Here is a 22,154-nt window from a genome sequence, read left to right as displayed (position 1 = left end):
TAGGGGGCTCAAGCTATTTGAAATCGAAAGTTCTACTGCCCTTTCTTAGGGCCGAAAGTTATTTCAGGGCGACCATCCCATCCCGTATTCTTTTCTACGACCCGTCCCTCTTTATCCCTCATAGCGTCGGATCAAATTTTAAAAGAGCAATTTTGTTAAGAATAGTTGAAAAACCTATTAAGAGTGCTTCCGAGATCGACAGCAGCCCAGTTTCCCCACGGGTGATGGTCTTAAACTATGTAAATCATGTTTTGGTATATATGATAGATCATGTTTGTCAATCAGCTACGATCTCTTAAGGATTGCCTGTCACAGGCCAAGGAAAATAGCCTGCAAAGTTTAAATTGAGGGAGAGGACAGAAGTAAATCGAAAGACAACATATGTGTCCAATTAATCAAAATTGTGTATCTGCGATACCTTGGGAACTACTTTGGGCCTAGAATTGAAACTATCAGGTACTGTTATGAGAAGGAAGGGGAAGGGTGGGGATAATTCATGTTATGTGCTGCGGGAGGGGCTAAAATTAATTTGTGTCCCATCCATTTAAACGTTTTTGCACCATAAGCTTCTTTGGGACTAAAAATATATGCACGGTTCAGTGGCAAGTTAAACCAAAAGACACTGTACTGCCATGATATTAAAATATCATCTACATATCTACATATCTACATAATCTACATATCTACATAATCTACATATCTTGAGAACGACTTGGGATATCAAGTTGAGACTTTCAGGAAGTGTTGACGGGAGGAGGAGGTGGCAGGCGGAACTGAAATTTTGAATTGAGGGGAGGGGACAGACCTAAATTGAAAGAGATTATGTGCAACCATGTTATCAAATAATAGCCCTTATCATGCAATATCTAGGAATGGATCAGGGACTAAATGGAAACTTTCAGGAAGCGTTGGAGAAGGATGGAATGATATAGGAAAGAGAACTTCCCAATTTTTATATTGGGATGTAGAGGGTAAATATATTTCGTCTCTGATCAATCCTAACGTTTTGTACTGCAAGGTGCCATGAGACCTATGGGATCTAGGCTCATCTGCACTATCTCATGAGCGACTCGAAGAACCGAGTTGAAATTTTCAAGGACTGCTGAGGGGCCAAGTGGGTAGCATTTTTAACTAGGGAGGGGGTAGAGGTTACGTGCTGGCGTGGGAATTCTGTGTCCAAGGGGTGAGGGTTTAATCCCAGTTGTGACCAGTTATTTAGTTTGGGATGGGGGTCAGTGGCGTGACTCTGTAAGCTCAGCCAGAGTCGACCCAGCTCTAAATGGGTAACTGAAGAAATCTGGGAAAGGTAAGCAGGAAGGGGGTGTGAAAGGACGGTATGGTTGGCCCCCAACCCTCCATTGCACTTCCTGGCTTAAGGGCCATGGGAGATCAGCACCGCCGGTTTGGACCTTAAGGGTCTAGTGCCGTCTTACTTACTTACTTACTACTCAGAGGTTAATCGAAGGAGACTATATATCCTGGTTATCGAACTAGCATATCTTCAGAATCCTGAGAACAGCTTGGGGGCCTGAAACGCTTGGAGTGACGGGATGAGTGGCCAACAAATTCGTGCCTCCGATCAACATTATAGTTTTTTTTAACTTTCAGAGGGTGTTTGGGGAGGGCAAGTGAAATCTAAAAATCATGGGTACGGACAGTAATAAGATTGCCCATAGAGGGCTTAAATTGAATTTCCGAGTAACGCGATCATTATATTCGGAAAGAGGAAAAAAGGGAATTGTGATATGTTCACCTAGTTTGTAGGTCAGTAATGGAAAGACCTCCACCTTTACCATAGTGTTAAATAGAGAAATCAAATGTAGCCATCCAGTTTGTAATTAGTGTTTCCTCCAGAATAGTTGAAACCAGTGTTGCAAAAAAATCAGATTAAAAGATGTGCCAACAGAACAATCTTACCTTTGCCTTGTGCTGATCCTAATAAGGGAGCCATGAAGATCGACACCAAAATTAACCATTTAATCCATGTTAATCTCCGGGGATTTGTATGATATTCCCGAACATCATCCGCCTGTCTTATATAAGGACATTCGACACATACACTATGGGGTATACGATATTTTCGTTTTTTCTCGTAATTTCCACTATTCCCACCTCCACACTTCAGGCAGTGATTATTCAAATCTACGGCATCAGCGCTACCATCCGGCCTCCAAGGAGGTACTCGGAAATCACCAAAATCTAAATTGCACATTTTTTTCGCTATGTCACCAAAATTGTTATGAAATATTGACAATATACTGAACACATAATCCTTTTCATTGACAAGTATTCCAACACTGAAATAAAAAAATAAATTTGAGAAAAAAAATGACCAGATTTGGTTTAAAATCGGCAGTTACTTGACCGGGATTATCTAAAGGGAAAATAGGAACTGGTAATCTTAAATGCACAAACAGGCTCTGCTAATATCGCACAAAAATCACAATTGACCAGAAATATTTCAGTAAATTATTCAATATAATGGTGTCAAATCAATTTCGAATAGGCCTATGCTTCTCCCTTTCAAACAAAACTAATTTGTATAGGCTAGGCAATACTTCTACCTATCCTCGTCGACCACTTTCATCATAGGCTTCACTCAAATAGGGTATTTCGATGGATGGAAGTTACTATATAGGGTATATTTCAATATCTTGGATATATACTAGGATAAGTACAAGATAATAAACTGTATTTCCAAACCAAGCTTCGAAGTGCTTTAAAATTCTAAATTACTTGGTGTTTATCACTTCAAATTTCTTCTACATAAATCACTTAAAATCATCCTTTTCAATAATTCAGGGCTTTTTAGGTCAGATATTTCAATTCTCAAAACTTGCAATACGTTCTAATAAAATCACTCTTAATTTTCTTTAAACAGCCGAAACCAACTCTACATAGGCCATATACTAAACTTAGCTTCCACAAACACGTGTCTCATCAATTCTAAATCAATAATAACTTAAAACACAAAATTTTCACAGAAACACTCATTTGTTGCATTATACACAATTTGTGATTAGTTTCAGCAACCAGTGCTCTCTTTGTCTTCAAAATATTTTCCAAAAAACACCAATTTTTCACATTAAATGCCACTCCCAAAAGTTATCACTTTTTTACGTCTTTTCATCAAAGAATCCTACTACGCACTACTTTAGCTCAAGAGAAGAGAGAGGAATAGTATTCACAACGTAAAAGAGTCTCGGCTCCGGAAGGCAGAGTCGGCTCGATAAATTTGGCGGGAATTCCGATGACGTAGGGCACACACACACCACCCGGCTACGGCCAAGAGACGCTGCGCAATCAGAATTAACAAACACAGGTGATTGCCGCCGACGGGGGAAAGTGAATAAAAAAATGTCTAATACAGCCGTCTGATCTCTGTGATCTTAATTGTCTGGATGAATGAAAAATCAAATTGGTAATTCTAATGGGTAAAAGATACTATATAGGATTCTATTTTGGATGAAGAAGGGGGGGGGGAGGAGGGTTTGTAAGGAGCTCTGATGGTGAGCATGCATACACTGTCCAGCTACGATGCGCAACCAGAATCAACAAAACAGGTGATTGCCGCCGACGGGGGAAAGTGAATAAAAAAATGTCTAATACAGCCGTCTGATCTCTGTGATCTTAATTGTCTGGATGAATGAAAAATCAAATTGGTAATTCTAATGGGTAAAAGATACTATATAGGATTCTATTTTGGATGAAGAAGGGGGGGGAGGAGGGTTTGTAAGGAGCTCTGATGGTGAGCATGCATACACTGTCCAGCTACGATGCGCAACCAGAATCAACAAAACAGGTGATTGCCGCCGACGGGGGAAAGTGAATAAAAAAATGTCTAATACAGCCGTCTGATCTCTGTGATCTTAATTGTCTGGATGAATGAAAAATCAAATTGGTAATTCTAATGGGTAAAAGATACTATATAGGATTCTATTTTGGATGAAGAAGGGGGGGGGAGGAGGGTTTGTAAGGAGCTCTGATGGTGAGCATGCATACACTGTCCAGCTACGATGCGCAACCAGAATCAACAAAACAGGTGATTGCCGCCGACGGGGGAAAGTGAATAAAAAAATGTCTAATACAGCCGTCTGATCTCTGTGATCTTAATTGTCTGGATGAATGAAAAATCAAATTGGTAATTCTAATGGGTAAAAGATACTATATAGGATTCTATTTTGGATGAAGAAGGGGGAGGAGGAGGGTTTGTAAGGAGCTCTGATGCTGAGTATGGATACACTGCCCAGATACGATGCACAACCAGAATCAACAAAAACACAGGTGATTGCCGCCGACGGGGGAAAGTGAATAAAAAAATGTCTAATACAGCCGTCTGATCTCTGTGATCTTAATTGTCTGGATGAATGAGAAATACATTTGGTAGTTCTAAAGTGTAATAGATACTATACAGGGATTTATTTTGGATAAAAAAGAGGGAGGAGGGTTTGTAAGGAGCTCTGATGGTGAGTATGGATACACTTCCCAGATACGATGCACAACCAGAATAAACAAGAGCTAAGAGCTCATATGGCACTTGTGACGAGGCGAGAAGAGCTAAGAGCCAAGAGATGATATGGTATGAGCTCTAACAAAATTCTATGAATCAATAGATTGATTTAAAAAGCAAAATAAGAGGCTTAATGCCGGTCAAGATTTAAAATAAGAGCTCTGAGTCACAAAGTCCTTCTAAATATCAAAATTCATTAAGATCCGATCACCCACTCGTAAGTTACAAATACCTAATTTTTTCTAATTTTTCCTCTCCCTTTTGCCCCCCAGATGGTCGAATCTGGGAAACGACTTTATCAAGTCAAATTGTGCAGCTCCCTGACACGCCTACCAATTTTCATCGCCCTAGCACGTCCAGAAGCACCGAACTCGCCAAATCACTGAACCCCTCCCCCTAACTCCCCCAAAGAGAGCGAATCCAGAACGATTCTGTCAATCACGTATCAAGAACATTTGTCTATTCTATCCACCAAGCTTCATCCCGATTCCTCCACTCCAAGTGTTTTTCCAAGATTTCCCCCTCCAACTCCCCCCCCCCCAATGTCAAAAGATCTGGTCGGGATTTGAAATAAGAGCTCTGAGACATGAATTCCTTCTAAAAATCAAATTTCATTACGATACGATCATCTATTCGTAAGATATAAATACCCCAATTTTCATGTTTTCCAAGAATTCTGGTTTCCCCTTCCAACTCCCCCGAATGTCACAGGATCTGGTCGGAATTTGAAATTGGAACTTTAAAGCACAAGATCTTTCTAAATATCAAATTTCATTAAGATCTGGTCACCCTTTCGTAAGTTACAAATACCTCAATTTTCAAAATTACCCCCCCCCCAATTCCACCAAAGAGAGCAGATCTGGTCCAGTTATGTCAGTCACGTATCTTAGACAGATTTCTATTCTTCCCATCCAGTTTCATCCTGATCTCATCGCTTTAAGTATTTTCTAAGATTTCCGGTCCCCCCCAACTGCCCGGCCCAAAGATTTAAAATAAAATATCGGAGTTACGAGGTCCTTCTAAATATGAAGTTTCATGAAGATCCGATCACTCCTTCGTAAGTTAAAAATACGTCATTTGTTCTTATTTTTCAGGTTTACCCCTCCCCCCGGAATTGAGCGGATCCGTTCAAATTATGTAAATCACGTATGCAAGACTTCTGGTTATTTTTCCAACCAAGTTTCATCCCAATCCCTCCAATCTAAGCGTTTTCCATCATTTTACGTTTGCTCACCCCAAACTTCCCCAATGTCACCAGATCCGGTCAGGATTTAAAATAAGAGCTTTGAGACACGATATCCTTCTAAATATCAAATTTCATGGAGATCCAATCACCCGTTCGTAAGTTAAAAATACCTCATTTTTTCTAATTTTTCAGAATTACTCCCCCCCCAGCTACCCCAAAGAGAGCGAATCAGTTCCGATTATGTCAATCATGTATCTGGGACTTGCGCTTATTTTTCCCATCAAGTTTCATCCCGATCCCTCCACTCTAAGTGTTTTCCAAGTTTTAGGTTTCCCCCTCCCAACTCCCCCCCCAATGTCACCAGATCCGATCGGGTTTAAAATAAAGAGCTCTGAGCCACGATATCCTTCTAAATATCAAATTTCATTGAGATCCGATCACCCGTTCGTAAGTTAAAAATACCTCATTTTTTTTAATTTTTCAGAAATATCCCCCCTCCCCAACTACCGACAAAGAGAGCGGATCCGTTCCGTTTATTTCAATCATCTATCTAGGACTTGTGTTTATTTTTCCCACCATGTTTCATCCCGATCCCTCCACTCTAAGTGTTTTCCAAGTTTTAGGTTTCCCCCTCCCAACTCCCCGCCCCCATCACCAGATCCGGTCGGGATTTAAAATAAGAGCTCTAAGACACGATATCCTTCTAAACATCAAATTTCATTGAGATCCGATCACCCGTTCGTAAGTTGAAAATACCTCATTTTTTCTAATTTTTAAGAATTACTCCTCCCCCCCAACTACCCCAAAGAGAGCAAATCAGTTCCGATTATATCAATCATGTATCTGGGACTTGCGCTTATTTTTCCCATCAAATTTCATCCCGATCCCTCCACTCTAAGTGTTTTCCAAGGTTTTAGGTTTCCCCCCTCCAACTCTTCCCAATGTCATCAGATCCGGTCGGGATTTAAAATAAGAGCTCTGAGACACAATATAATTCCAAATATCAAATTTCATTAAGATCCAATCACCTGCTCATAAGTTAAAAATACTTCATTTTTTCTATTTCTTGCGAATTAACCGGGAATCATTGTTCATACCAAGTGCCATAAAAAACATAGGTGATTGCTGCCGACGGGGGAAAGTGAATAAAAAAATGTCTAATACAGCCGTCTGATCTCTGTAATCTTAATTGTCTGAAAGAATCTGAAATAAATTTGGTAATTCTAATGTGTAACATATACTACATAGGAATCTAGTTTGGATGAAGAAGGGGAGGAGGTCGTATAGAGTATGTAAACACCGCCCGGCAACACTGTGTAATGAGAATCAACAAAACGTAAGTGACTGCCACCGACGAGGGAAATAGAATAAAAAGATGTCTAATACAGCCATCTGATCTCTGTAATCTTAATTGTCTGAATGAATCAGAAATCAAATTGGTGATTGTGCTGGGTAAAAGACACTATATAGGGATTTGTTTTGGATGAAGAAGAGGGAGGAGGGTTTGTAAGGAGCTCTGATGATGAGTATGCACACACTGCCCAGCTACACTGCGCAATCAGAACAAAAAACACAAGTGATTGTCGCGAGGTGTGTCGTTTTGGGAGGGGGCAAGGATGGCAGTTGTACCCCGATAATGTGGAGAAAAAATTATTATACATCCCATGCCCCTTGATTATCCGGATATGGACACTCTGTATAAGAATACTGGATATTCGTCCCTGATTGCTGCCGACGGGAGAAATTGAATAAAAAAATGCCTATACAACCGTCAGATCTCTGTAATCTTAACTGTCTGAATGAATGTGAAATATATTTGGTAATTCTAAAGTGTAATAGATACTATGTAGGGATTTATTTTGGATAGAGAAGAAGGAGGAGGATTTGTAAGGAGCTCTGATGGTGAGTATGCACACACTGCCCAACTACGCTTCGTAATCAGAATCAACAAAATACATTTGATTGTCGTGAGGTGCGTCGTTTTGGGAGGGGGCAAGGATGGCAGTTGTCCCCCAATAATGTGGAGAAAAGATCATTACGAGCCCTTCTTGCCCCCCCCCCCAAAAAAAATACTGGAGACTCACTCCTGATTGCCACCGACGGGGAAAACTGAATAAAAAATGTCAATACAGCCGTCTGATCTCTGTAATCTTAATTTTCAGAATGAATAAGGAACAAAATGGTAATTCTAATGTGTAATAAATACTAAATAGGGATTTAATTTGGACAAAGAAGGGGGCACCTGGAGAACTCTGAAGGTGGGTATGTACACACCAACCAGCTACGCTACAACAACAGAATCAACAAAACAGAGATGATTTCTGCCGACGAGGGAAAGTGAATTTTAAAAAGTCCAATACAGCCGTCTGATCTCTGTAATCTCTTGTCTTAATAAATAAAAAAACAAGTTTTTTAAATGAACTCAAGGAGAAAAATTAAAACTTACAACAAACAAAGTTTTTCGATATATGAAGGGCTGCCCCCTTCTCAGTACCTTACTCTTTACGCTAAAGCTGTTATCGTTTTTAGAAGAGCTTCCAATTCTAATCAAACGACTATTGTGTTTCAGTAGCCGTTCTTATAAAATGGGGACAAACAGTGAAAAATTTGGCGTAAAAGGAGCAAGGTATTGAGCAGGGGGAACCCTTGGTATACGGAATAATTTCTGTTTGTTTTGAGGTTTAATGTTGCACCTTACTTTCAGTTGAATTTTTTTAATTATTTATTTAGTTTCTGATCGTTCTTCAAATAATGCCGGTAAATCTGGATCAATCTTCATGAAATACCCCCCCCCCCCAAAGGCATTAACCATTGAGAGGGTTAGGGGGTTTTAACTCCCCTCTAAAGGTTTGTTCGATCCGTAAAAACGGAACAAAAATGAATGTAAACAAATAATGATGCGTTTTGAACTTTTCCGTAGCACCCCCATCCCAAAAAAATCCTAGATACATCCCCCAAAAAACTCATGGCAAACTCCTCCGTGGAAATTTAATCCAACGTCAATTGCACCCCCCCCCGTAAAATTCCCTCCAGATAGTTCAATCCTCTCTGAAACCCCTACCCCCGTCAAATTTCTTGCGGACGATTCAGCCAGAAAAATTCTCCTTGGAATGTTTTCATTTGAAAAAGATATTGAAATATGTAATTTCTAATCGGTGTCTCATCACCGGAAATGCCCCCTTCCACGGAAATTTTTCCCAGAAATCAAAACACACGGAAAATAGCCCTCGGATAATCCCCCGGAATGTAAGACAATTACGAAGAATTTCGTACAGAAGTTATGTCAAATCCCCCCAATGTAAAATTTACCCAGGAAAATGCATCCCCTTGAAAATTCATCCCCCGGGAGTTTCCCTCCCCAAGGACAATTCTCCCTAAGAAATCCACCTCAAACCCAAAATTTCCCCCGAAGAATGTCTGAATAACAAATACTATACGTAAACAACGGGCAAATTTCCTCACTTACAGGCTTCCGCTGTACTGGGGAGGGGGGGGGGGTCATTTAGTCCAAAAAGCGTTTTTATTAGATCTTTAAAAAAAAAAATCGAACTTGATGGAGCGCAGTGTTGCCACATAAGAAAATAGTTTCGCACTGACCTGCGACTCATGCGAGTCGAGGCTTTGCATAGATTGCGTCGAAATGATCTTGACAGAGTACACACTTTTTACAAAGATGTCCCGCGGGCTCGGGTCTGTGTGGCACTGCCCTGTGTGCAAACAAAAAGTATTAAAAGTCATGGGCTTACCACTTCTGAAATAACGAACATAATCAAGTCCGAAATATAGGGTTCGTTCAGAATTCTTGAGAAGTTTAATCAGCTGCTTACCCCAATACGTGCAGAGGTCGAGCAAATGGAAGTAGAACTTGAAGCAAAATGTTTTATGTCGGAGGTTCGGGAGCATACTGCGCCCGATCTAGAACGAAAATTTGGTGCCTTGGAAAAAGAGCTCTTCGAAAGAATTGCAAACAATTGTAACGGAGTTGCTGGTTCAGGGAACCAGATTCTGGGTGGATCTGGGGGAAACGGATTCTGGGGGAAATTCTGGGTGGATCTGGGGGACCCGAAATCTGGGGGAACCGGATTCTGGGGGAAATTCAGGGTGGATGGGTTCCGAACTGTGATGAATTTTTTTCGGACCTGGTCGCAACACAGAAAAATCTTATTGCTTTTGGTTTGCCGGAGTACCCGAACTGAAAAAGCAGGAAACAGCAGAACAAATCTGACTTGAAGCAGATTAATGAAGATTTTTTCCAAGGTTGCATGTCATACTGTAATTTTACAGTCCGTTTAGGTAAACGTCAAGCGGGAAAATGCAGGCCTGTGAAGCTCATATTTAAGACAACTATTGAGAGGCATGGCTTGTCTGCGAAGTACTTTTATACAGTTTTTGCTGTGACGAAGAAAAAATAATAATTACCATCCCTGAATCAGCTGCAAATGGCAATTTTTTTCACTAGTCAGTTTTTTTTAAACCTATTTTCGAACCTTCTGTCGGCCTACTGTGGACTGTTTTATCTTTTGGGCCCCATTCAAGGCTCAAAATAGAATTTCCCCAGAAATGATTATTGGACAATGAAAAAGCACAAGAAAAGGTATCAAATGATGTACGCCATTGCTCAGATTGGTGATTAATACACCATAAGTACTGTAATAACTGGTGTCCCTTAATTAAGGCTAAACATTATCGATTACCTTTTGGGGAGTGGACTTAAGGTAAAGCGGAGCTGCAGTCAAAACACGTTAACTGCACTTATTCTGCATATGATGAAGTAAGAAATGTTTTCTTAACATGCTTCCTTCTCAACAGCCTTAATTCTAGACTAATATCGAAACTTCAATTTACTACTACTACTACTACTAACAACTTACCGCATAGCCAACCCGCCTGAGGCTAACAAAGCTACGCAAGCTCCTCCTCCATCTATTCAAAGCCACCGTATTTACACCCTCCCAGGGAGCTACCATTTCCTTCAAATCTTTCTTTATGACTTTCTCCCACCCCAACCGTGGACAACCTGCTTTCCGTTTAACCTTAGACGGTTCGCCGAAAAGGGCAATCTTTGGCAATCTGTCCTGCCTCACCCGCAGAGCGTGCCCTAGCCATCTCAACCTTTCATTATAGCCCTAGAAAGCAGGAATGAACCACATTTTTCGTACAGCCTACTGTTTGGAATACGGTCAGTCAGCCTGGTAACCAGAACAATCCGTAGGCAATTTCTCTGGAAAACACCTAGCGAACCTTCATCCGCTTTTCAGAGCGCCCGTGCTTCAGAGCCATACTTGACAACTGTCATCATTGTAGATTCCAACATTCTATAATCTGGGTTTGCACACTTATCTTTTTATTCTTCTAAAGTTTTTTTTTAACTGTTAAAACTTTCTTTCGAAGTCAAAACAGGTGAAATAGCCTACCTGCCTTCATAGAATTTTCCGTAAGTACAAGCAGGAGAAAAATGGAGTTGGGAACTTGAAAATGCCTTCTTTGGCCCTAATTCTGGTTGTGTATCCATTCGTAAGAAAATTATTTATCTAGTAGAACTGTTTCCCAAGTTTATCGTAAGTCAAGTTTCACCCTTAGCTATTTGTCTTTACTCCGCTGAAACTTTCAACTACACTGGAACTTCCAAAACCTGCAGAGAAGTAAGTTCCCACTTCCGGTTAATTCGACCATAGGGCTAACTACATTTTGTGATGAGAATCGTAAGTGATGTGAGAGCTTCCGGTGTTCATATTAAGAAAGCAAACTGATGAAAAGTAATAGTTGTCTTATAACGTTATGTCTACGCATTTGTAAAGGGATTACAACCATTAATCGGTTCTAAGCTTCCCCTCCACCCACACACATACGTGTGCTTTTTTCGGGAGCGAAACTTCGTAAAAAATGGACGAATTATATGGGAAAATGCAACGTATCAGGAGGGAAGGGTCGAGGCAGGCGAAGGGGTTACCCACAATCCAACGCAACGTGTGCACCAAAAAGCCCCCCCCCACCCATCTTTCTGTCACAACGCATCGAGTTCCGCCAAACACTTCGCACCACAATGATTAGCGAAAATTTCATGGGATGACTTTATCGATCATAATTTCTCCGATCTAGAGATTTGAATCACTGCTGGACAAGCCGCAAAAAAATGGTTCGAGGCCGATATAATGCGTGTTGCCCCAGGGGCAAGGATGACAAATTCAAGATTCAAAATTTTGGCAGCTAATTAAATAGCACGGGAACATAGTACGGTATGAAAACACTGATTATTTTTGCTTATAAAATAGAAATCAGAAAGGAAAGGAAATTTGTCACTTGATCCCCCGTTCAATGTCTGTTTTTTTTTTTTCAATCACTCATGAACATTTTTGGTTAACATTTATAGAGAAAGTACTTGGTGTAGGCAATTAAAACTTTAAGAGGTTTTTAGGAGTTGGTATTAGGGTTAATCCCTGAAAAAAAAATTCACATAGTTTAACTAATTTCTTTGAAATATTAAAGAATAGTCATAGTAGGTTCAGAGTTACTATTTTTATCAGCACGAGTGAATTGAGTGAATCAGCATGAGTGAATGCGAAAAATACTACATGCGTTTTCCACTATCTGGTCAGCATCTTAAACCACGTGCGCCGCACAGCTCCGCAACGCGTGCCACAATCCTCACAAAGCTTGAAATAGTTTCACCACGCTTGGTACGTGCCATTTGTGCATGTGATTTCTGAAAGACGGCAGTCGCTTGATGCAGATAGCTACAGTAAGGCAAACACACACACACACACACACACACACACACACACACACACACACACATATATATATATATATATATATATATATATATATATATATATATATATATATATATATATATATATATATATATATATATATATACATATATATATATATATAAGCCTCAACTCCCCCCCCCCCTTTATTTCATAAAAATATCTTTTTTGGCTATTTTCCTTAAAAAAATCCTTTTTTTAAAAATTTCAACTGAAAAAATCGAATCATATCACAAGTCAGTACAGAGACAGAGGTGACCAGAAGATAACTTTCCGAGTATTCCACCCAAAAAGACTGCACCTCAAATATTGGATCCATGACTGATTTTCAGTATTGATTATAGAATCAGGACCAGAGTTCCCGAGGGGTTGCTATCTCTCTCTAAGAAATTATTTACACTAGGCGGCGAGCTAGGGAGTGTGCCAAACGCATTTAGGGACCATGCGAAGCGTGGGTGTTTTCGCCAAGCGTGGAGGTGTGCCAAGCATGGCGGAACAGTGCGGCAAGCGTCCCGTTCCGAAATATACACCAGATGGCAAGAAACCAGTGCCCCCTCGAGAGGTCCCTTCTCCAGGTACCCTCTTTAAATATTAAGCCAGGAAGTCATCAACTTTGTTCGTCAGCTCCATCAATCTAAAATTATGGAAGACTCAGGTGCGACCAAATTAAAAAAAAAAAAAAATCATAATGATGGGAACAAGAATGCGATAAATGGGTAGGCAATTCACCAGCATTTACATTTAAAGTGGTTATTCATTACCACTTAAGGAAAAAGGTTACTAAGCTTAGTTTACGCTTTTAATTTCAGCCTTTTCATTATTGGTCCTCTTTTTTTTAAGTAACCATTAACAAGTATACGTTGAAATCGTCACGTATGGTCCTTAACGAAGGGGTTTGCGTCGCAAGGTGAAAAAAACATTTTTAATTGTTAATTACGTAAAGAAGAATATAAGTAATCCGGTTCTTCCAACCGTTCAACTCCTTTCAGGAGTTTCAAAAATTAATAAAAACATTTGACAAAATAAATCGGTTTCATTTACGGTTTTTATGGCACTTGGTATTTACCAAGTGACATATAGAGATCACAAATTCTGTCGGTCTTGGTTTTGCTAGTTTAGGCACTTCCAGATAAGCTAGGACGATGAAATATGGCAGGCGTATCAGGGACCAGACCAGATTAAATTAGAAATAGTCGTTTCCTCGATTTGACCATCTGGGGGAGAGGGGGGACGGTTATTTAGATGGATCTTGTGCTTCAGAGCTCTTATTTTAAATCCCGACCAGATCCAGTGACATTGGGACAGTTGGAGGGGGAAACCGGAAAGCTCGGAAAACGTGAAAAGTGAGGTATCTTTATCTTATGAAGGAGTGATCGGATCTTAATGAAACTTGATATATGGAAAGATCTTATGTATCAGATACTCCATTTTGAATTCGAATCAGATCCAGGGCTATGGGGGTTGGAAGGGGGAAACATAAATCTTGGAAACCGGAAATACTGGAAAACGCTTTGAGTGGAGAGATGGGGATGAAACTTGATGAGGAGAATAAGCACAAGTTCTAGATACGTGATTGACATAATTAGAACGGATCCACTCTCTTTGGGGGATTTGGGAGGGGGGTCTTAATTCGGAAACATTAGAAAATTTGAGGCATTTTTAACTTAAGAACGGGTGACCGGATCTTAAAGAAATTTGATACTTAGAAGGAACGCATGTCTCACAGCTCTTATTTAAATCCCAGCAAGATCTGGTGACATTGGGGGAGTTGGAGGGGGAAACCGGAAATCTTGGAAAACGCTTAGAGTGGAGATATCGGGATGAAACTTGGTGGGTAGAATAAGCAAATGTCGTAGATATGTGATTGACATAACCGGACTGGATCCGCTCTCTTTGGGGGAGTAAGGGGGTCCAGTGCTTTGGCAATTTTGGTGCTTCTGGACGCGCTAGGACGATGAAAATTGGTAGGCGCGTCAGGGACCTGCACAAATTGACTTGATAAAGCCGTTTTCTCCAATTTGACCATCTGGGGTGGCTGAAGGGAGAGGAAAAATTAGAAAAAATGAGGTATTTTTCACTTACGAGTGGGTTATCGGATCTTAATGAATTTTGATATTTAGATGGACCTCGTGTCTCAGAGCTCTTATTTTAAATCCCGACCGGCATTAAGCCTCTGATTTTCCTTATAGATCAGTCTATTGATTCCTAGAATTTTGCTAGAGCTCATACCATATGAGCTCTTAGCTCTTGTTTGAAAAGAAAAACGATGGAAGTGTAGTTCATAACCCATTTAAGGTTAGACAGAAGTGGCATTTTGGAAGCAGAAAACGGCCATATTCAATACTGGCGCATTTTACGCCACCTTCCAAACTAGGATTTCTTTCTCGGTTAACACTCACTTATATACTAAGTAAAATGTTTTATAAAACAACGGGTAATGCAAAAAAAAAAAAAATTGACCCAATGATTATTCAACGCGGGCGTGTCTTATGCCAGATCTAGAACTAGGATTTCTATTCTAAGTAAAAAAAAGTATTTATCTAAAATAAATAAAAAAAAAGAAATAAATAATAACTTACATATATAAAACATATTTACATATATAATGACAAATGTATAAATTACAATATATTGCAATATATATACAATATATATGCAATATATTATAATGTATAATTACAATATATATAGTACAAAAAATATACATACTACATGTATAAAATGAAAAAAGCGAATTAATGCGAAAAAATTACAACATTTGGCCCAATGAATATGTATTTTTCTTCTGAGAAACCACGAAAGTATAATTCACTACCATTTAAGGGTAGAACAAAGCATTTTTCAAGCTAAGAGCGTCGGCATTTATTCAACACGGGCATATCTTACCCCACCTTCCGAACTAGGATTTCTTCCTAGATCCATTGTCACTTCGAGCGTCTTTTAAACTGGCTCCTAAGTTTGAGAGAATTGCTTGAATATTTTCAAGCGAATTCATAACGTTCATGTCTTATACCAAAACACATTTCTGAAACTCAAATATGTAGCCTACACAGAATAATTTGACGAGATTTTAAATATATGTTTATTTTTGCTGAATAATACTACACACTGAGGAAGGTATTACCTACTAAGTATTTTTCCCACTTGTGGTATAGGGAATGTCTGGATACAGTTCCAAATTTTAGTGCATAATTATAAGCAGCCTAGGATAAACAATGGCTTATTGAACACTTCGATGACAAAATTCTATAAAATCGGTTTGTCACCTGGTAACAAGGTCGTCACCCAGTGAAAAAATCACTAGATTTTAGTGCTTTTTGGTACACTTAACGACTTTCTTCAATAATCTAGGGATTTATGTGATGATGTACTGTTTTTTAGGCAATATAGAAAGATCACTAGAATAAATGATAAATCACTAGAGGTGGCAAACTTGCCTGGTAGGCTGTCCAATTATGTTTATATATTTGTTGCTTTCATTCAATAATTCACTTTTTCATTTTCTTGTATAACTCACTAGTAACAGGTGAGTGGTAACACTCAACTGGTAACAGGGTCGCCACCCAGCGGAAAAAAATCACTGGATTTTAGTACCTTTTGGTGTATTTAGCGATTTTCTTCAGGAATCTGGGGATTTATGTGCTGATGTACTGTTTTTTTTAGGCAATATAAAAAGATCACTAGAATTAGTGATAAATTACTGGAGGTGGCAACCTTGCCTGGTAGGCTGTCTAATTATGTATATATATATTTGTTGCTTTCATTCAATAATTCACTTTTTCTCTTTTTCAGTTCATTTTCTTGTATAACTCACTGGTAACGGGTAACAGGCAACAGGTGAGTGGTAACACAAAGCTGGTAACAGGGTCGCTATCTGGTGAAAAAACATCGGATTTTAGTGCTTTTTGGTGCATTTAACGACTTCCTTCAATAGTCTAGGGACTTGTGTGCTGATTTACTGTTTTTTTAGGCAATATTAAAAGATCACTAGAATAACCGATAAATCATTAGAGGAGGCAACCCTGTCTGGTAGATTGTCCAATTATGTTTATATATTTGTTGCCTTCATTCAATAATTCGATTTTTTCTTCTTTTTCATTTCGTTTTCTTGTATAGCTTACTACAACAACAAGGATCTGAGGCAAACATAGCTTCACACACTCCATCTCCGCCAAATCTATTCAAGGCTTCACGCCTTAACCCTCCTATAAAGTTCCAATTTCCTTTAAAAGTTTTCCTGTGACCTCCCCACACCCCATTCAAGGACGACCTGCTTTATGTTTGGCCGAAACAGACAGCCATGTCTGTCAAGATGTCAAGACGTCAATTTCTGTCAAGTCAAAAGTCAAGATGGACATTTCACGAGTTTCAGTGGAATACAGATACTCCCACATCCAGGGACACAAGTAGGGGAGAGGGCGTCGGGGCCCAAACACCCCTTGAATCCCGAATTTTCTTGAAATTCTGGGCACTTCTTACCCAAATTATATATTTTTTTTTACTATTTGCCCCCCCTCCAAAAAAAATTTTTTATTATTATTTTTGAGCCTCAAAAAATCCAATCGTAAGTGCCTCCCCTGGAACTGCTTAGACTGAACTTCCAAAAATAACAAAAACATTACCTCAGCCAATGACGGAAAAAATCCTAAATTGTTTCCTGGAACTGATAAGTGCTCAGACAGGACAATGTAACTTATTTGTTTCTTTTGGAAAGAAAACGGTAAAAACAAAATGTCAATCTGATATGTTTACTTAGTTGGAAAAAACATCCTAAAAACAATTTGATTAAGTAATACTTGATAGCCTGAAAAATGCAAATAAAATGTCAGTGGATAAATAGGGCAATCAATAAATGAATGGACCACACTTATCTAAAGGAATTTATTAGAAAGAACTATCAGTGAAATCAAGACCATATCTTTAATAAAAAATATTATAAATAGTTGAAATCCTTCCCGCTTTCTTTTTCCTATTATTTTTTAATGGTTTTTTTTTAATAATTTTTTTTAGAATTTGCGAAATAAAAATATTTTCAAAATTTTTAGTTTGGAAAAATCTTCCCCCTAATTTACAGACCAAGGAACCTTCGAGGGGATTACTATAGTGCATTATTGTATGTGTATCGATTATGAACAAATATCAACTATCTATTATTATTATCTTGTACCAAATAATTGAGATTTGGGCTAAATTTTTCCCAAAAACTCTTGAAGACATTAAATAATACAGTCAGTAAAGTTGTTGTAATTAAAAACAGTTATATGACAATTTTTATCCAATTTACATTAGTAGCCTAGCTAATATTGAAACCAAACCAATGGATAAAGAACATTTTATCGATTGGTTCGATATGTTTCTGGCATCTTATTTTGTTAACAAAACAGTTAAAAACTCTCTGTTTTTTTTTGTTTTTTCAAAATGCGCCATATACCTTTTCTGACTAGTTAAGATGGTTAGAAAACTGAGCAAATCATTGCTCATCGTACTCAATCCCATACCCCCTAACCTGTTCCGGGGGGGGGGGGGTGAAATGAATTAGGGTTGAGTTGAATTAAATGAGAGTTGAATTGCATGAAGGTTGAGCTAAACTGGGGTTGAATTAAATGGGTTGAGTTGAATGTCGTTGATTTAAACGGGGGTGGATTTACATGGAAACCTCTTCGTAGGAGCCACAGACAGTGGACTGCCACTAGGCCAAAAACAAAATCACCAATGGCTTGAGAAAAAACAATAGATGAGCGACAAAATCACTAAAATCAAAAATTACCAGCTTTCTTCTTGAAAGCGGTAGAAAGGTAGTAATTTTCGATGATGAAATGTGCTCCCCAAAAAGGTGCTAGAATGATAGCCAGAGGTAGCCCGAAAAACAAGCTTCATCGCACCTCAAGCCCCAGCCTCAGTGAAGACCACATGTCACAGGTTTCTCCTTCTCTTGACCCATATCAGTAGGGATGCTTGGAAGGAAGCAGCACAACCTGGCACGTACGCAGGGGGGGCCTCCGGGCCCCCCCCCGAAATTTTTCGAAATGTTTAATTTCCCCATGGTTTCTTGGGATTTCTGGCAATTGTAGAAAATTTTTTAAGAATCTAGATGCATGTATGAAGCTTTTTTTTGGGATTTTAAAGCATGCAATTATCTGATCAAGCCACTGCCAAATTATCAACCCATTTTCTGTCTAACTTTTTACCCTCTTTGAAGTAATTAGCGATTGTACTGTTATTTTGTTTTGTAAAAAGAGTTTGCTTTCCACAGCAAAATAGAATTATCCTTGATATTATGGCGTTTTCAGGATAAAGTACAACTTTTAATGGATCAATTTTGGAAACTACGTTTTTGCAATGGAAGAACTACCCCAACAGCACCCATATTGCATTATTAACCCTAAAATTTCCCTTTCAGTGGGATATAATAGATTAATCACTGGTTCTAAATCGCTAAGAACATAACCTGAGTCTAAAGCGTACTTTTGAGGCCTCAGTCTCCTTCCCCATCCGCTACAATACTACTAATTAAAGTTAATCTGTATTTTCCGATATACCTGCTTTTTGCATTTATTTAGTTACTATAAAAAAGTGCTACTTTATATCTGCTGTTTCGAAGGTTTTGCCCCCCCCCCGAAATAAATTCCTGCGTACGTGCCTGAGCACAACTGTTTACTTGATGAGAATGTATCGCCTTATTGTCGAGTGGTCAAAAATAAAATCGCCGATGTTTTGAGAAAAAAAAGTAGATGAGCAACAAAATCATTGAAGTCAAAAATTACCAGCTTTCTTCTCGAGTAGAAAGATAGTAATTTTCAATGATGAAATGTGCCCCAAAAAGGTACTAGAATGATAGCCAGAGGTAGCCCGAAAAACAAGCTTCATCGCACCTCAAGCCCCAGCACCAGTGAAAAGACCACATGGGAGCACCAAAAAAGGGATAAATGGTGATTTTTTCGGGATATCCTTAGTGCCTCTGGCAGGTACCAGGTAAAATAATGATATTCAAATAATTATAAGGTAACTATCTTCACATAAATTCATTGGGTGAACAAATCACGTTGTGCAAGCTCCTAGCAAAGAAAATAGGAAACTGAATAAAAAAGAATCTTGAGGTAATAAAAAGATAAATAGGAAATACAAGGTCAAGATTTTCGGACGACAGAAGGGGGGGGGGGGTCGAGCATGTAAAAAAAACTTTTCATAGACTTCATTAAATGCTTCAATTTCAACACAGAACACAGTTTGGAGTAAGTCTGCCCATAACAACTATCAACTATATAAAAATAGCTACGAACACGAGCAACACAAATGGTATTAATTTATTGATTTAACAGCATTTGGAGAGCCTTATATATAAGGGAAATTTAATTCTTTTAAATAATTATTGTCTACTTTCATGCCAATAATCGTATGATGGAGACAAGGTTGTATCCAGGGGGCTAGGGTCTTTCTGTAATTCTTTTTGTTTTAGGGAGACAACTGTCCCCTTGTGCCTTACACAAGAATCTTTGGTGCTATAATTTCGGCATAAGGGAAAGTCAAAACAACTAGTGTCATTGGCACTGCGGCATTATTCAAAAGGAATAGACAAAAGCTAAATTAACTGGAGTTAAGTTCAATTCAAAAAACTAAAATTTTAGTTTGGAATTAAGCTAGAAGTTTTTGAAATCTGGCATATTGTTTTAAATTCAAACTACTTTTAGATTAGAAAATAGTTAGGATTAGGTTAGTCTGTAAAACATGAATTAGTAAAAAAATCTAGCACACGAATAGATCTATTGTACCATTTCGGAAAAATCAGTCAGATCATCATACGTGGTTCAAACTCTGGGGCCTTCTGTTCGGAATTATCTGCCGGCTAGCATCAGGGAATATGTCACTATACGGGTTTAAAAATAAATTGAAAGCATTTTATTTAACTAATAGATTTTGAAGGGCGGGAGGTTTTTGATGTTTATTTTCGCAGTTTTTTGGAGTGGGGGCTGAAACCGGTAAATAATATTTAATTTGACTTTTTTTTTTTGTATTGTGTTCATGTGTTGTTGTTTTTCATATGTAAGATAGGCTAGGTGGATAATCATGAGTTGTTGTGTTTAGATATTTAAGTATAAGATATAAATCATAACATGGACTAACAGCACAAGTCATTAGAACTTTCTTTTTGCTAATAAATAAAATAAATGAAAGCAATATCTATATTTAAGATTTTGGATTTGTGATTAAGTGAATAATCTCTTCCATCTTAGGGCATCAATTAGACGGGGGTCCAACCCCCTATATTTAGAAAAAATACCTTTTTGGTATTTTGATTGAAAAATAACTTTTATTGGTATTCTCATTGTAAAAAATAGCAAAACAACAAAATTTCACCCCTAAATTTTGGTTGATAAATCCCTCCCTATAGTTTTGTAAATTGACGCCCCTAAAGGACATTGTTCGTTTGTTTCTATCAGTAATATTTGACTTTCCTGACAAAGGGCACACTGACATTTGCGACATTGATAAGGTGACATTCGACATATTTGACCTTTCTCCCTGGTAATTTTCCCCTATTCTGACTGCTAACATAAGTTGATACATTTCTAAGCATGATTTCCTTACTCCAGGGTTATGGAGTCGGAATTTTAGTAATTTTTTTTCTGAATAGAGTCGGAATAAGTATATTGAAAATATATGGAGTCGGTTATAACTTGTAACCGACTCCACAGTCCTGACTTACTCAAAAAATGATACGAACAGAAATTCCAAATATCCATTCCAGATAGAATAGAGATAGAAATGTTTGGATATAAATAAGAGACGTTTCAGATGGGTCTCCATTCCCAAAATTAGACATGGCCCCAAGCTTTGCGTGAATAATTATTAACAGGCTATGGGTTAAGCTAGAAATCAGGCTAAACATCGTAGGACCATAACAAAAGAGGAAATTAGGACACTCTTATCGAAGTATGTACACAAAGAGGGGTCTTTTCCAAACGTAACCCTCCCAACACAATTCTACAGTTTTTAAGTTGTTCCAATAATTTCTTATATTTCCTTTATTGTTTTTCTTTTTGTGTTTTTTCGGCTGTGCCCCTTTTAGAAACCAACAACTTTTTGCGTACTTTCTTCTGCGGCATAACACAAAATTTAAATTTTGACACCTCTTTTGGTTAGTGAGACAGGCTGAGACACCTCTTTTGGTTAGTGTCACCTGCAAATTGGTTTTCGCTTCCAGGGTAGGATTATGTAGCAACTTTGGACACAGTATTTCTTTTTTTAAATAGCTCTAGTCTAAACAGTAATGGCCGCAAGAATATATGTCTATAATTCAGGAACGATGTGAACAGCACCAGCGCTATCTCTCTATTTTATTAAAATAATCGTCTTGTTAAAATAGGTTTGGAAGGAAGTGTTTTGGAGGAAGGGGGTTTATATCTTCATACTCTACATTATTTACGGCGTGATAGTTCAAATATAAAGGGCATATTAGAAAACCCTCAATAATATTTCCCTTCAACTTATCTCTCCAAAAAGTTTAAATAATGATTACGTCAAATGCGCAAGACCAGATTTAATTTTCAGAAGATTTTTCGAGAAATCACTGAAAATCCGTGAATACTGGAAGTACTTAACAGAACACAACCGATGAGCCAAAAGAAATTAAAGAAACTGCCAAACTCTCAACTGTCATTACTGGGAGACATCTGAATTCCTGTGT

The 22,154-nt window shown here is 38.4% G+C and overlaps 1 protein-coding gene across 2 annotated transcripts in view; it reads right to left on the bottom strand.

Annotated features, from left to right (window-relative positions):
• LOC136038269 (insulin-like peptide receptor) overlaps positions 1–22,154 on the bottom strand; it is a 258,331-nt gene that overhangs the window by 208,447 nt on the left and 27,730 nt on the right. For both annotated transcript variants that reach the window (XM_065721386.1, XM_065721387.1), the window contains exon 2: positions 1,918–2,297. In XM_065721386.1, coding sequence (XP_065577458.1) covers positions 1,918–2,212 — 295 coding nt within the window. In that variant the 5' untranslated portion in view covers positions 2,213–2,297. The remainder of the gene's footprint in view (positions 1–1,917; positions 2,298–22,154) is intronic.

The sequence above is a fragment of the Artemia franciscana genome, chromosome 17 (assembly GCF_032884065.1).
Source record: "Artemia franciscana chromosome 17, ASM3288406v1, whole genome shotgun sequence".
Taxonomy (NCBI): domain Eukaryota; kingdom Metazoa; phylum Arthropoda; class Branchiopoda; order Anostraca; family Artemiidae; genus Artemia; species Artemia franciscana.
The sequence above is the reverse complement of the archived record's forward strand: the minus strand, read 5'-3'. Positions and strand labels throughout refer to the sequence as shown.